The 16,587-nt window shown below is 34.8% G+C and overlaps 1 protein-coding gene across 1 annotated transcript; it reads right to left on the reverse strand.

Annotated features, from left to right (window-relative positions):
- Positions 1-12,922: 12,922 nt before the first annotated feature.
- On the reverse strand, positions 12,923-16,262 carry LOC131620657 (uncharacterized). Its single transcript, XM_058891793.1, has 3 exons — positions 15,319-16,262; positions 14,498-14,687; positions 12,923-13,724 (listed from the first exon to the last, which is right to left on the reverse strand). The coding sequence occupies exons 1-3, from the start codon at positions 16,117-16,119 to the stop codon at positions 13,240-13,242; spliced, it is 1,476 nt and encodes a 491-aa protein (XP_058747776.1). The 5' UTR covers positions 16,120-16,262; the 3' UTR covers positions 12,923-13,239.
- Between the last annotated feature and the right edge of the window lie 325 nt (positions 16,263-16,587).

Genomic DNA, 16,587 nt, shown 5'->3' on the forward strand with positions numbered 1-16,587 from the left:
CACGAAGGAATTTGGGTATAAAAGAAATATTAAATGATTTTCTTTAAAGGAATTTTGGAAAGTCTCACTCAAAATCTGGTGATGATATGAATTAGTGATGATCTGGCTAATTTTAAGAGTATTGTTACTATAAGGAATTTCATACACAATCCCCTAGCATTACTTTCTTATTTGTCTAATACAAGTTTATTTAGTTGTTATTTTTATTCATGTATTATAATTTTGCAAACAACATTGAAACAAACCAAGGAGTTTTTGTTCAATTGAATTGGTTAAAACACTTAAGTTTCTGCGCAGTCCTCAAGAGATCGACACTGGGGATAACCCCAATTATTACTACATCGAGAAAATAGTGCACTTGCTATAATTTTCCGATCAAGTTTTTGGCGCCGTTGCCGGGGACTGCCAAAATATAAGTGATTAATTATTCAATTGAAATTTTGTTGCTCTGCAACTAAAATTTTATTTTTCTGAAATTTTTTTTTTCCAAGCTAACGATTGTCTAATCTTGTATGCGAGGTAAGGCCTCAGCTGAACTTCTTTTTGACGCAGAACCCGAAAGATTATTGCGAGCACGACTCCGAGAAATTAAGCGGAAAAGACTGGCATCGAAAGAAGAATCACCTGTAGTTTCAGAATCAGAAGACGAAGAAGTAATATCTATTCAGTCCGAGCAGTCAGATTCTGAGCCTGAAACTATGGCAGCTGACCCACCTCCTCCAGAGAGACTTTTAGGTGATTATGGAAGGGATAATGCACCGCTTGGAAGAATGACCATAGTAAACCAACCGGTTAATGTGGCACACTTCCAACTACATCCTTCCACTATCCGTCAGTTAGAAAGCAAGCCCTTTGCTGGACGAATCAATGAAGATGCAAATAAGCATTTACAGAGATTCCTCACCACAACAACATCATTAAAAATAGAAGGCCATTCTGAAGAAGCCAAGAGACTTGTGATGTTCCCATTTACTTTGTCCGAAGATGCAGAAGAATGGTTTTACTCAGTTCCAGCTGGAAGCATCACAACATGGCAACAGATGGAAACCGCCTTCTTGAATGAGTATTTTCCTGCTTCAGTCTTCATTCCTAAAAGATATGATATCGTGAATTTTAAGCAGAAAGAAGGGGAATCGCTGGGAGATGCATATAAAAGGTTCAAGCGATTGTTGGTTGCATGTCCCACTCATAACATGGATGTGACTGAACAAATGCAGAATTTTGTGAATGGTCTTAAGCTGAAGACGAAGCAACTTATTGACACAGCTGCTGGTGGTTCAACAAATTTCAAAACAGCCACGGAGATAAAAAAGATCATTGATGCTATCGCAGCAAATGAACACTTGGAGTTATATGACCGCAGTGTTAATCAGCCTGAAGGGTTAGTTGATTTGAAATTGTCAAACCAAGTTGTTAAGATGGAAGACCAAATTGCAGCTGAAGTTGAACGAAGACTGAAACAAATGGCCCTCGAAAAGCAAACTGTAGCACAGGTTCAACCAGTTCATCCAATTCAAGCGGTAAATTGTGATATTTGTGGAGGACCTCATTTTGCCATGCATTGTGTGGCAACAGCTCAACAGGTGGAGGAAATTAATTTCTTGAAGCAGAACAACCCCTATTCCAATACTTACAATCCGGGATGGAAAAATCATCCAAATTTCTCATGGAAAGAACAACAAGGAAACTTTCAAAAGCAAGGATCAACTCAACAACAACCTCAATATCAACAACAATTCCAACACCATCCACAACAGTTCCAAACTCAAGGGCAACAACAGGTACAAAAAAAAGCAGATTGGGAGATCGCTATTAAAATAATGGCAGCTCAAAATTCTCAGTTTCAAGAAGAGACAAGAACCAACCTCAGGAACACCACAGCTTCAATCAAAAATCTAGAAGTTCAAATGGGTCAAATGGCACATCATCTCACTCTACAGGCACAAGGTACCCTTCCAAGCTCAACTGTGAAAAATCCGAAAGATCAAGAGAAGATTAATGCTGTTACAACAAGGAGTAAAAAGGTTTTAGAATCGGAAAAAGAAAAAGAGGAAATAGATGACCCTATGGTAATAGAGGTGGATCTGGAAATAAGAGAGAATCCGAAAGAGCCAGAAGTTGTGATACCACCAGTTAAACCAGTTGAAGAAAAAAATAATAAGAAAAATGCTGAACCGGTGATCAAACTACCCTTCCCTTCCAGAGTGACAAAGAAGAATTCAAAAGAGAAAGACTTTGAGAAGTTCACTAAATTGTTCAAAAAGCTAGAGGTAAATCTACCATTCTTTGAAGCACTTGAGCACATGCCCTTGTATAAGAAATTTATGAAGGAGGTGTTGGCGAAAAAGAGATCACTGGGAGGAGGATCAAAAATTGAAACTGAGAAGTGTGGAATAGTCTCGTCAGCAAGAAAGATCCCAATAAAAAGGAAAGATCCTGGAGCGGTGGCGATACCATGCACTATCAAGAATATAACATTTAAAAAAGTACTCCTCGATTCTGGTTCTAGTGTGAGTTTAATGTCGTTGTCCATTTTCAAAAAGCTTGAATTGGAAAAGATTAGTGAAAGTAAGACACAATTAAGGTTCGCCGATCACAACGTTAAGAAATCATATGGGGTAGCTGAAGATGTACTAGTGGAAGTTGATAAGTTTGTATTCCCTGTTGACTTCCACATCATGGACATTCCGGAAGACGAAGAAACTCCTATCCTTCTTGGGAGACCATTTTTGTCCACAGGCCGCTGCAACCTCGACATTGAAAAAGGGACACTAACACTGAGATCTTTTGATGAAGAAGTAACCTTGAAGATGTTAGGAGTTAAGAAACATAGGGCGGTTGTAAATGATCAAACTTCTGGTGGTATGACAGAAAGTGAGGAAAAATACAAAAAGCCTAAACATCTCCAAGAAAACGTTTCAAGCATAGCCTCTCAGGTGGAACCAACTTATGTAGCTGTCAAGAGTCCTAAGAAAGCTAAGGAAGTCAAGAAGAATTTGGGAAGTAAATTGAAGAGAAAAGTTATCCATGCTCTTCATCTTCATGAGTTTGTGGTTGTGGAAGTGAAAAGCAACAAGGTTTGGAAAAGGAAATACCCTCCATAATAAAAGGTAATGGACCGTCGAGCCATGCGACGTTAAACGAAGCGCTTCGTGGGAGGCAACCCACGGTTTTAATAATAAATTTTTCTGTTTGTTTGTTTTTTTTCCAAAAAATAAAGAAAAGTGGGTCTCTCTGGTGAAAGCTAGAAAGCAGCAGCTGGAATCGCAATACCCTCTGTGAGTTCACCATTGCTATCTCGAATTTAAACATTGAGGTCAATGTTTGGTTCAAGTGTGGGGGGGTTTTATTGCATTCAGTTTTTAGATTCGGTTATTTGTGTTTGTTCCTAGTATCTCTATGCTATTATGTCTACCATGTGTTACAGATTGATGTGATTTACCGGATGGTTGATGGAGTGGTAGTAAAAGGATGAAAGATCCAACCCAAGCTTGCACCTTAGGCATCCCTGGAAGTTGATACAACCAAAAATTATTGTGGGACGCAACTTAACAACACCAGACTGAGATTGAAAGTTGGCATCCATGAACCGAAAAAGAAGCAACATTGCACAAGAAATACTATGGATCTTGTAAGTTATGCCCAACAATGCGAGAGCTCAAAAAAGCCAAATATGCATCATCATGAGAGAATAGTCAGGTATGACTTTACCACTTTGAATTTGCGTATGTTCTACTCATATGACACTACACATTGACACACACTGAGGCACGTTGTTTGTGTTAACATTGAGCCTTTCCAGCCACCCTGTATTATGTTTATCCTTTGCAAACCCCTTTGAGCCTGTATCCTTTGTTTGTGTTAACCACATCTATTAACCCTTGGCCAAAAAGAAAAAAAAATATATCTTTAAATTCAATTTCTTTGCCTACCCTGCTCAGCATAAGTGTTTGATGTTGTTGTTAAATCAGTGCAAAATCATAAGTTTGGGGTAGTACGCCTAAAAGAAAGGCGAGTGCGAAAAAAAAAATATATGTCTTGAAAAAAAAAAGAGAAGAAAAGTGTTGAGACATCAAAATGCATATGAAAAAAAAAAAGAGAGGAATTGGAATTAGCACTCGCCAAAGCATACACTCAAGGCAACAATTGAGTGAAGAAAAAGAGTAGAAATGGTGTGATTGAATCCCATGATGCTAAACGAAGCACTAAAACAAGAACAACAACACGAATGTTGAGCCTACACCACTTGCATATCCTATTCCTTATTTATCCCACCTGTCCTAAGCCCCGTTTCAACCCAAAGACCTCAAAAAGTGTGTGCAAAGTGTTTGTGTATGAAAGTAGAATGTATTCGAATTTAAAAGTTGGTATTGCATATTATGAACTTGTGAGTGAATTTTTATTCTGAACCCCGAGAGAATTGGTGATATGTGTGATAGAGCTTACAAGTGAAATGGTAATTTGATGTGGTAGTGAAGCGGGCAATTCGGGTTGTGAAACCGACAAGATTGACCGGAATGGTGGAATTTGAGTTGCGAAAAGCACGGTTGTATTGTGGTAAGCTTAATTCAGGGGTGACCTCAGTTTTGTCTATTCATGCATTGCGTGAGGACAAGCAATGAGATAAGTTTGGGGTTGTGATCGGTCACCAATTTTACTTACTTTCCATCGATTATTTGGTAAGAAATCGCTCATTCCGGTAACATCATGGTTTAGTTTTCAATCTTTTTATTTAATTTTCTTCACATTTTGCAAATGAGTTCTTGTTTATTTTTATTGCTAATTAGATGCTTTTAAGACTTGTTTTGGTAGTGTTTATTGATTTCAGGAAATAGGAAAGTTTCTAAAAGAATTAGAACAAGAGCGGAAGAAAACGTGGACAGCCAGTGTCATTTGACGCGGCCAGTGTCATTTGACATGGGCAGAAGCTGACACGGGCAGCCAGTGTCATTTGACACGGCCAGTGTCATTTGACACAGCCAGTGTCATTTGACACGGGCAGAAGCTGAAGAAGAGTTACATGGGCAGAAGCTGACACGGGCAGCCCGTGTCATTTGACACGGCCGTGTCAGCGTGGATGTGTGGCATTGGAGCCTTTTTGCTGATTTTTCACTTTGGACTCATTAAGGGCAATTTTGTCATTCTGCACCAGATGGAAACATAGTATCACTACTTAAACCTATTTTTCATGGGAAGAGGGCATTTTTTGGCAATTGAAATTTTTTTCACGTACAATTTGGGAGAAGAGCAGATACATGCAATTGTTGGGAAAACGGAGATCTCTCAACCGCGGAAGCTATTGAAGATCAAAGTCATCCTAATTATATTGTAATGATTTTCTCTTTCACTATGTTTGTTTTTAATTTCATGAACATGAGAGGCTAAACCCCCCAATGCTAGGGGGTGTCCCTGATTTCCTATTGTAATGACAATTTGCTTATTTTATTAGTAATTTCATAACTTTTTCATTATCATCTTTTTATATAGTGTTCTTAATGCAAACCATTATTGGAAAATAAGGTTTTGATTTATGGTTAATGTTAGGTTGGAAAACCAAGGTTAATGCTTTTGTATAAAAATATAAATCTGTATAGTCAAGGAATTGAGATATAGATTTGTAACCGTAAGTTTTCTGTTGAAACAAAGAGATTAGTATTCTTATCATACCACGAAGGAATTTGGGTATAAAAGAAATATTAAATGATTTTCTTTAAAGGAATTTTGGAAAGTCTCACTCAAAATCTGGTGATGATATGAATTAGTGATGATCTGGCTAATTTTAAGAGTATTGTTACTATAAGGAATTTCATACACAATCCCCTAGCATTACTTTCTTATTTGTCTAATACAAGTTTATTTAGTTGTTATTTTTATTCATGTATTATAATTTTGCAAACAACATTGAAACAAACCAAGGAGTTTTTGTTCAATTGAATTGGTTAAAACACTTAAGTTTCTGCGCAGTCCTCAAGAGATCGACACTGGGGATAACCCCAATTATTACTACATCGAGAAAATAGTGCACTTGCTATAATTTTCCGATCAGTTCGGCTTACAAATTTTTGTATGTTTTTGTGTTTTTTAAATGAACGATGTTAAACGTCACATTCCACTGCTGCTCGACCTTTGGAGACTTACACAATTGTCGTGGAAAGGAATTAACACGTTCTTAAAGAGAAAAGAAAAATGGAATTGGTTGGTATTTTTTGATGTAGATAATGGTGAATTAAATCCCAATGCAAGGATACTCACCCTTCTCTACTTTTTTAAAGTCTGAAAATATTAAGTAAATTATGTGTTTTTTAATGGTTGTGTATTTTTTAAAGGGAAATGTAGATAGTTGTGAACTGAATCCCAATGCAAGGATGCTCACCGTTCTCTACTTTTGAATCATTATTAAGTGTTTTAAAAGTTGAAAAGAAAGAAGAAAACTAAAACTAAAAGACGAATGGAGAATTCTAAATCCTAAAATTAAATTAATTCTAACTAAAATTGGGAAATTAAAAGGCTAAACTAATGTTTTTGGAAATTTAATAATAGGAGAAAATAAAAGAAATCTAATTAAAAAAACATGTTTTTGTATTTTTAATATTTGAAATAAAAGAAAATTTAATTAATAAAACTAAAAAGAACAATTAAAATAAAATGGGCTAGTAAACAGTAAAACATGAGGGTATGATAAGCAAGGGCGTTGGGCTTATAGAGAAACAGGCCCAAAATAACAAAATAAACTCAAAAGTGGGGGTGTATTCGCTGAACAATAGTGTATGTGAGTAAATCGGGTTGGTAATAGCAAAACGGAATGGGTTGAAACAAATAAGGCCCAAGTCAAAAATTGGAAAACCCTAAAATCTAAAATGGGCAAAACCGGTCCGCCCCTCTCCCTTCACGCTCAATCTGCTTTTTCTCTCACTCTCTGGTTCTTCTGTTTCTCACGATCTCTCTCTGTTCCTAACTTCTTCATCGTGAACAAACAACAACAACAAAACCTCTGTTCTTTCCGTTAATCTCTCACTCAGTTCCACTTCGCTCTCGATCTCATCCGCTTGTTCTCACCTCTCAAACTAATAAACTCAGTCATGCACATACCACAAAGCAACAACAATCTAAAGCTCAAGCAAAGCAATTCGATCAAGTATAACAAGCACGATGATGAATCACAACAACAAACGAATCACGAAAATCATAAGGAATTACCAACTCGTACGTTAACGAGGTGAAGGTCCACGCTGGTATAATTTGTTTTTGATTCCTCTTCAGCTCTGCTCTTTCTCGTCGAAGTTGTATTCGTCGGTGATGATGATGGTTGAAGGAAATTTGTGAGTGTACCGTGAAGGTTGCGTCAGTGTTGTTGTTGATGGTTTCGTTGATGCAGGTTTGTGAGTTTGCTCTGTTGAAGGTTTGTGATGTGTATGATTTGGTCGATGAAAAGGAATGGAAGATTATTGGTTCTGTTGTGCTTGAACAAGGTGGATGAAGATGGTATGAGCGAGTTGGTGGTGTGATGAAGGAAACAAAATGGTGATATGAAGGTGTGAAGAACAGTTTGAAAGTTTTAGAGGGTGGGTTAAAGCTTGGTGTGGATCGATTAGTTTTGAGTAAATGAAGGTGAAAAGCTGATGAACATATGGAGTTTTATGAGGTGTTGGATGAAGGTTAATATGTAGTGATAGGTTAGTCCATTTTGTGCAGGAAGTTGAAGGATGATGGAGATTAGTTATGCAGATTGTGAAACTGTGAAATGATGATGAAGGAATACGATGGACTGTGTGTGGAGCAGGTTCAGATTATGAAGGTTTCTTTTTGGCTTTTTTTTCAAATTTTTGAGGTTTGGAGGAAGAGTTCTAGAGATATTTGAGCAGAGTTTCTTTGCAAATTTCTTCCTCCCTTTTCTGTAAGCTGAATAGTCTCTTTTATAGATCAATGAGAGTTGAATTTTGGAGGGAATTTAGGAGAGGGTTTGAACATTTTTGGTATACTGTCTCAATGCTTTTTGGTGCAAGTTTTTGTTGTTCCCATTTTGTGCAACTCTTGGCCGTTTTTTGCAGGAATGGGACAGTGTTATTTTTGTTTGTATTATGCAGAGCTAGTTTGTCTCAATGAACCCAGGGTTTGTACAAGTTTTGGAGTTGACTTTGGAGATGGGATAGTGTAGTGAGCTGGCAGCCTGTTAGAACTTTGTCCTACTTGATTTTTTTTTGAACAGTGATGAGACCTTTTTTGTAATATAAATGAATGAACTTTGTGTAAAATGGGTGACAATTATTTGCTGAGTGACAAGAAACAATGTATGAAATCGTTGTGCGGTGGGCCTTCAAATTATAAACCAAATGGCTTAATAACTTGCATTTTTGACTTTGGAACAAGTGGATATTGGGCCTTGAATATTGAATAGAACTTGAACTTACATAATTGAAATAAAACAAAGAAAACAAACAATAATAGAGAAAAAAATCTTAATTTTAATAAAGAATCAATCTAAAAAATAAATTGAATCTCAATTAAAATTATAAATCATAAACAGTTAGTAAAATGTACAAAAAATCACATTAACTATAAATCTAATGAAAAAAAATGCATGTAGGTAAAAAGTCGGGCAAAATTTAGGGTGCAACACACGCATAACTTATTGAATAATATTGACTACTCCTATCAGTGTTGCATCTGCTGAAAGAAGTTTTTCTGAATTAAAACTATTAAAATCTTATTTGAGATCTACTATGTCACATGGTAGATTAAATAGTCTTGTGTTGATTTCAATTGAAAATTATATTTTGAAGAACCTTTAGTATGAGCAAATTATTAATGATTTTGCAATGAAAAAATACTAAGAGGACGATATTTAAATAATTTTAAAGGTTTGGTAAACTTTTTTATAGAAAAAAATATATGATCAAGAAGAAGAAGAATAAGTCTCTTTATAGTGATTTATGTTTTGATGTAGTATAAACATTGATTCAAAGATCCATACTTGTATTTATTTTGCACAATGTCAAATGAAAATGTCTTTTTATCCAATTATTTCTTTTATTCTTATGTATTTATTGTTAAAAACAATTTTTGAGACACCACTCTTTTAATTCGCCCAGGGCACCCAAATTCAAAGGACCGGCCCTGATGTTAAGCCAGAGATGCATGCAGAGTTGCCTTATATGATGATAGTGTATGTCAATCATGTTTCCTCCATATTATAGAAGGGGGAGTTAAAAATATTTTAATTTAAGTTGATTTTATGTATTAGTGGTTAATTGAAAGTAACAAATGGTTTATGCTTTAATTTTTTATAGGGCTGCTTCCCATTGAAGGTCTCTCTATTAATGGTTTGAAGTTGAATCAATTTTCGCTAGTGTAAATGTCGGAGGATGTTATGAGATTGGTATATGTTGATCACCTGCTGTCGTTGCTGGATTGTTCGCCCACGATGCTTGACGATTAATTAGTATCTGCTTTTTTTAAGAGATGACATAAGGAGACATATATATATATATATATATATATATATATATATATATATATATATATATATATATATATATATATATATATATATATATCATCTTCCATTTGGTGAGATGTTGATTACCATGAACGATGTCTCCAATCTATTCCATATTCCAATTGCAGGTAACTTTTTCACCCCCTCCGTTGATGAGCGCCGAGATTGCAAATATGAGTGTAGAGACATACCTGGGGGTTACACGAGTGGTGCTATTTAAGTATTTTAGGTTTAATTAGGTTGATTATTTTTGTCTCTCTTGGCTCTGGGAGAAATGCGCCATTAGTGAAGTGTTATATACGCCAATGGGCAACTAGGGTATACATGTTGCATCATGTTGGATGCATTATTTTGGCAGACAATTCACATGTCTGCATTATGTTGTTGTGACACTACTCTATCATGCTATTAGATAAGCGACTACTTTTGAGTCGAGGTAACTTGCTGATTATATGAGCTTATATCAGGATAAATAATTATTGTGTTTTTATTTGCATGTATTTATTATGTTTAAATTGTATGTTTAATTTGTTGTGTTTAAATTGTATATTTAGCCGCAATGTTGGATATATGAGAATTTTCCGTCCCTTTGTGATAGTCGTGATTGGGGTTTATCACAGATGGCTCCCTACGAGCTACAAGATAGGCTTCAAGTATTCTTATCCAAGCCGCCTTCAGGAGTTTAGGCGGAGGATCAAGAAATGTCATTGAAGTAAACAAATGCAATATACCAATATTAATTCATATATGAGGCATATTTGTATAAGTTATAAATTATTATGGACCATAGAAAAGTGTTGGTACAACCAGGACAACACAAAATTGTCAGTGCAATATTAACCATACAAAAGTGTCAGTGCAATCTCAACCATACAAAAGTGTCGGTGCAATCTCAATTATGTTTCCTCTCTGACTTTTTTTTCTCAGTGCCTTATATGTCCTGCATATGTTATTTCTCATTCTCTTTAACCTTCACTAGAGTTCTCTCTCCATTGGTCATTGACAAGATGCAATGGACAATTGGGCTTCAACTTTAATTGAATTCAATGATTGTTGTTGATAAAACCAATTATAATAACTTTATGTCTTCTCGTATACCCAGAAGCAATAAGTTTATCCCTTAAACACGCAAGCTTGAGATTCTTAATAAACTAGTAACTTCTGAAATCGTGTCATCGTAGAATAATTTTGAATACAAACTATTGTTGTGAAAAACTTTACCATCTAAGTGTGTCTGAAATAATGGCCATTACTATTCACCTTATCCAAGTAAATCTCCAATAGCACGAAAACCACAATTTCCATTATCCTCTACGTCTATAATATATCCAATATATTCATGCAAGAAAATAGGAAACTAAGATAAGGTTAGGTGTCTTGAAGACCTACTAGACTTGACTTAATGAAGCTTTACTAGATGATCTCTTGGATGTTTGACTTATCTGTGAGGAATCAACATATTTCCAATATGAAGGATCACGACGCACATTATCCTATTGCCTCCCTTTTACTCTTCTTGACTCCCTTTTTAGGCTTGAACTTCATGGGTAGCAGACACATAAAAGTTGTACATGCATATGTATGCTCACACATTTTTTGTTCATCATCCTCTGCGCAACAATATCTAATGTGCTAAAATACTTTTTCAAATCTTCACATTCATTGTTTGAGTCCAGTTGTGTCCCATTTCCTTCTTTAACGACTGCATATTCTTTAATATGTAATTTTCTTGAAAATACATTAATGAAATCCAAGGGAACATTATCACCTTATACTTGAATAAATGCAAGTTAACATGAACAAGGTAATCCATGTACGGTCCTAATGAAGCATCCACATACAACTTTGTTAACACCAACTCATTCAGTCATTTAAACTCTTTGGCAATGTAATATTTACAATTTCTTAAGACGGAGCCATGCAATCTCGAATAAAAATATGTGTTATATCAATGCTCAGTGTTTACAACAACCTTTGGAAATGGTAGTTTAATTACATGTAGTTGCAGCTTCAATATAGCTTTGACTATGTGAGAGGTAAACCGAGGATGGGAAAACAACTTCAATGGAATTCATTAGGGCAAGTTCCCAATCACTCACAATGACCTTGGGAAACAAATTCTCTGATGTAAACTACTACTTTAGCTTATCTAGTGCTCATGTGAAATTTTTTTCCATTTTCATGTTCCAAGTAAGCAAACCTAACAGAGAATGTCAAGTTAGTTGATGTAACACCAACAATCTCGAGTAATGGTATCCTTTGCATGTGGTTTTATATGAGCACTCAAAGATCAAAACCAAATAAAACATATTCAAAATCTCTAGTGAATCAACATGTGTCCAGAATATATCACCCACAACATTTGAGCTCCCTATTTTAGGTAAAACACAAATACTTCTAAGGATTAATTAAGCTCAATATGTTACATTTGCGTGAGTGAAGCTCTAATAGTGGACTGATATGTAGCTCTTTTTCTATACAATTGTCTGACACTTGTCAGGTTCTCAACATTCTCATCTTTTAATGAACCCGTGGTGTACCTTGGTGTCTTGTTGTACTTTATCAAATCGTTCAGGAAACTATCTTTCATTGGGTTTTAAACGGCCTAGTATGTCTTGACCGTATAAATCCTCAGCTAGACTGTGGTCGTAAATATCACATCTAACTTTTATGTTTCAATCACAACCTCTTGGCATAGATCTCAATCGAAATCGACCCTTACACCTTATACTCTAAGTAATTTCTGACTTTTCTGTATTCTTGTAATTACTCATCTCTCACAACCAATAATTAGGTTGTTATTCCTTCCTTTTAGACCACTTGTTGTGTCAAAGTGAATGGTAACTACAATAATATTGTTTGTTGCCCAATATATTATGTTCATGAAAACACTTCTATTCAAAAGAAAAATATCTACTAACTATAACATAAAATAAATTTCTTATAGACTTCCATAATTCGATCAAAAATTGAGATAAAATATGTAAGTAAAACATACATTTGTAACGATGAAGAATGATGTAAAATCTTCTAGAACTTCTTCCATCCAGATTCATTCATTTAAGACATTTTAATAAAAAGAATTAAGGCCATCAAATTTATGGAGAAGAGAAAAATCTAGTACATCGAATTTTTAAAAAAATCCGGTGAAAAAAAATTTGCATCGTGTTTATATATATTTTATATATAAACACATATCGAATTTATAAATCACAATATAAATCTAATATAAAAAAATCATTTTCAGTATTACGTGTTTCTATCGATATTACTTATAATGGTAGGATTTTTTTTATCTTAACTGCCTTTTTTTTAAAGTAATTTTTATAAAAAAAATTGTAATAATTTAGAAATGTAAATTATGAGAAAATTATTATTATTGACCACTTTGGGGATGGAGAGGGAAGGAGAGAAAAATGAAGGAGAGGATCTAAGTCCTTAACAAGGAGATGATCTAAGTCCATTATTGACATTTACAAATGTGCAAGGGTTTCATGTTTAATAGTAGGAACTAGAATCGCAAGTATAAATCTAAATTTGTCTTCAAACATAGTTTAATTAAGAAATGTGATTTACATATCATTGCTTCCTCTCAAGCCCAAATTATTATTTTTTTTTTCTCTCTTTTTCTTTACTAACTAGTCTATTTTTAATTAAAGGTTGAAGTCTTGCTAATAAAAGAATAAAGATAATCATTCATACTAATTAGGTACCTCAACTGCATCAAAATTTACCCACATTAATTAACATACTAATTCCTCTGAAAATTCATCAACAAGAAAACAAAAGATAGCAACCTCAACCTCTCTAGCCAACTCTTTTGTCACCTCATCATTTTTCTTCCACCCAATTTTCTCTCTAGAGAAATCTTCCTCTATCATCATATCAATAGTGTTACATTCCACTTCTTTCCACAAATCCATCTTCTTGCATACCCTTTTCACTACATTGTTCATATCTTGTGAGTAATTAAGTTCCTCCTTAATGAGATCATAAACAAGTCTCTTAAGAGCTTCTTGCTCTTGCCATCTTTCATGATCACTTGAATGGCAGAGTATTTCACAAACCATTTCTCTAAGACTCTTTTCTTCACAATCTTCTTCATCATCATCCTCTTCGAAAAATGTTTCCTCATTGTCTTCTTGCATTCTTTTTTCAAGTTCTAGTGGATCTAACTCCGCAAGTTGCTCAAATCTTCGAAGCCGGTCTAATAGTTGTTGCTTGGTCCCTGAAATTTTAATACACAAAGTAATAAATACTCTAAACAGACCAGATACATTAATAATTCAATAAATTTAAAAAATTAATTAATTTTTTCTTATAAAGAGGACCAGAATTGGAGGGAGTATCTTTCTTGGAGCCTAAAATGGCCTTGAATAGCTCTAGTGATTAAATGCAGACATGTGAATGAAGCAATAACTCACATGGGTTGCACAACTTGCAACACTTTGACCAAGTTAAGTACATGATCACAAGAGTAGTAAATTCTCAACAACCGAAAATTACCATCAAAACATGATAAAAAACTTCATATTACTGAAACCTTATAAACACATTGAATAGAAGCATCACAATCAGGACAGATTTTCTGACACGTAAAAATTTTGTGGGTCATGTTAAAATTTATATCGACACAGTAGTAAGTAGTAATCTCTAAGCGTAAAAACAGACTATGCCAATTTAACATAGATGTTAATATGTTTCCAATCATTTCACCAACTAGTCCCTCTTATGGTATTTTTGTAACGAACAATCAACTTGGAAGAAACGTGTACCATGGTGTATGTTCATGGAAAATGACCATACAACAACAAAAATATATCTTCATTAAAATATTAAAACATGTTTTATTAAATAAATTGATGGTTAGTTTGTTATATTAAGTCAGTTTAGTTGGTAGTACAGGCAGCACATCTAACTGCAGAGGCGCAGATTTAAATCTATAATCCAATTATCAAAAGATTAACAATTAAATTTAAAATTAAATTATAAATGACATACTTTGTACATTGGCGTAGCTACCATCCAAATCAAAATCATCTTCTTCATTGTCATTTTCATGGCAATCATCATCATGATAATCTTCAAAAGGAGTATCTAAAACAGATACTGGACTACATTGTTCTTTCTCTTCTTCATCTTCTCCTGATTCGAATTTCTTAACATCATCAACTCCATTATTTTGTTTGTCCTATGAAAATTCATAACAACTTTGATTAGAATAATATATGATGATGTATATTGCGGTAGTTAACATTATTTCCTAATCATTCTTATAATATCTAATATGATATAGACTCAACACTTGATTCATAATTGGGTTATTAATTTATTCATAAATTTGGGTTGTTACTGTTATTGACTTTTGTTTTGTTTTGGTTACATGCTACTACAGAATAGTACAATTAAATGCCAAACAAAAATACAAATAAGAAACTATTCATTAGTAAATAGAATGTCGGAATCAGATAATAACAATACAACAATTTATTTATGGAAGTGAAAAGTAAAATACACCAAAATATAAAACCATTGAATTGACCTTTTTAACCCTATTAAAGATATTTTTATTAAAACAGATTTAGATTATTCGGAGGGTATGCTTGTAATTGTAAAGGAAAAACAAAGTTCCGGCAAGATCTTATTTGCCGACAAAAAAAATAAACAGCACAGTACAAACAAACAAACAAACACGGTAAACTCACGAGTTTAACTCGTTGCTCCAACTCACCAAAAGTACCGAGTCAGACCGGCGAGTTGAACCGGATCTTATTATTCATGTCAAGTATAGTTTGATAAAAAAATATAAGAAAATAACAAACCTCTGGTTGGTGGCGGCTAGGTGACTCCACCGGCGAGGAAAACTCCGGCGTACGACGGCCGGAAGTGGAAGGGCTCTTTTCAAGAATGAAACGGAAAGGACTTTCGCAGAAAAACCCATGCTGATCAAAGCAACCGCAATCTGCTACATTTTGTTTCTTGGTGTTCATCATCACAAACTCAACGTCTTCCACAGAGTCACAAGAATGTGAATGGCCACTGCTCGAAGTTTCTGCTTCGTTGCTCTCAGACCATACGGCGCTACTGCTATGTCTTCCATTGCAAGAACACGTGAACCCCACCTCACACGAACACACCTCAGTGCCACCTTTGTTGAAAGATTTCCTATTTCTTGAATCCCACCTCAAAATATCCTTCACGGAAACATCACCTTCAGTTTTGGTTCTGCTTCGTTGTGTTAGTTTCTTGAAAAATGAACCGAAAACCCCGAAAGATTTGTTTTTGTTTTTGCTATGGGGTTTCTTGTTGTGGATTTTGAGAGCGGCGTCGAGTAAAAGCGACGCCGTTTTGGCTGGGATTTGGAGGAAGAGATCATTAGAGGATCTGACCGGGCTTTTGAGCGGTGAGTTTCTTATATCCGGTGTGTTTTGGAATGAGAAAAAACAAGCGTGTTTGCAAAAGTTAACGTTTGTTGTTGGTTTATGTTCATGTTTCTTCAATTGTAAAGTGTTGTTTGGTGCAAATCTTTTGAGTTGGGTAAGTCTATCTGAAATGTAGTTGTTTAGAAGAAATGGCTCTTGATCTTCTTGAAGTAGTTCATGTAAGTGCTTCTGAGCCATCATGAAAAGTGTGTTGTGATTCTAAAGAAGAAGAAGTTGAGAAAAGTTGAAGAGGTTTTGAAGTTTGTTTTAGAGAGAGTTAAATAGAAGAAAGAGAGGAATGAGGGAGAAGAGTTGGTGATTTTCAAATCTAGATGAGTTAAAATATCGAGGCAAATAAGTAAACGAATTGTAAAAAACTAAAAATATTGCCAGTTGTATTTGGGTGTGTTGTTTCTCGGTTTGTGACTATTTTTTGTCGTATAGTGGAGAGGACAAGCCTAATAAAATATGGCTACGTAAAAAAATGATGGAACAGTAATATGATATTTTAGTTAATTTAACTTGGAAGAGTTTAGGGTGGTACTAGTTTATTAGGGAGAGTGATTACGACGTGGTTACTAGGAAACAAGACAGGTGGTAAATCGTAGTACTTGTTGTGAGCTGTGAGGTGAGTGAGACCCGGTTATTGTTCGGTTTTTGTCGCTGTGG

The sequence above is a fragment of the Vicia villosa genome, linkage group LG1, assembly GCF_029867415.1.
Source record: "Vicia villosa cultivar HV-30 ecotype Madison, WI linkage group LG1, Vvil1.0, whole genome shotgun sequence".
Classification (NCBI taxonomy): domain Eukaryota; kingdom Viridiplantae; phylum Streptophyta; class Magnoliopsida; order Fabales; family Fabaceae; genus Vicia; species Vicia villosa.

Excerpts from the sequence above, each read along its gene's own strand:
- LOC131620657 (XM_058891793.1), bottom strand. The coding sequence starts at position 16,119 with ATGATGGCTCAGAAGCACTTACATGAACTACTTCAAGAAGATCAAGAG. Across the intron at positions 14,688-15,318 it reads CTAGCCGCCACCAACCAGAG|GACAAACAAAATAATGGAGT; the intron begins GTTTGTTATTTT and ends GAATTTTCATAG. Across the intron at positions 13,725-14,497 it reads TAGCTACGCCAATGTACAAA|GGACCAAGCAACAACTATTA; the intron begins GTATGTCATTTA and ends TTAAAATTTCAG.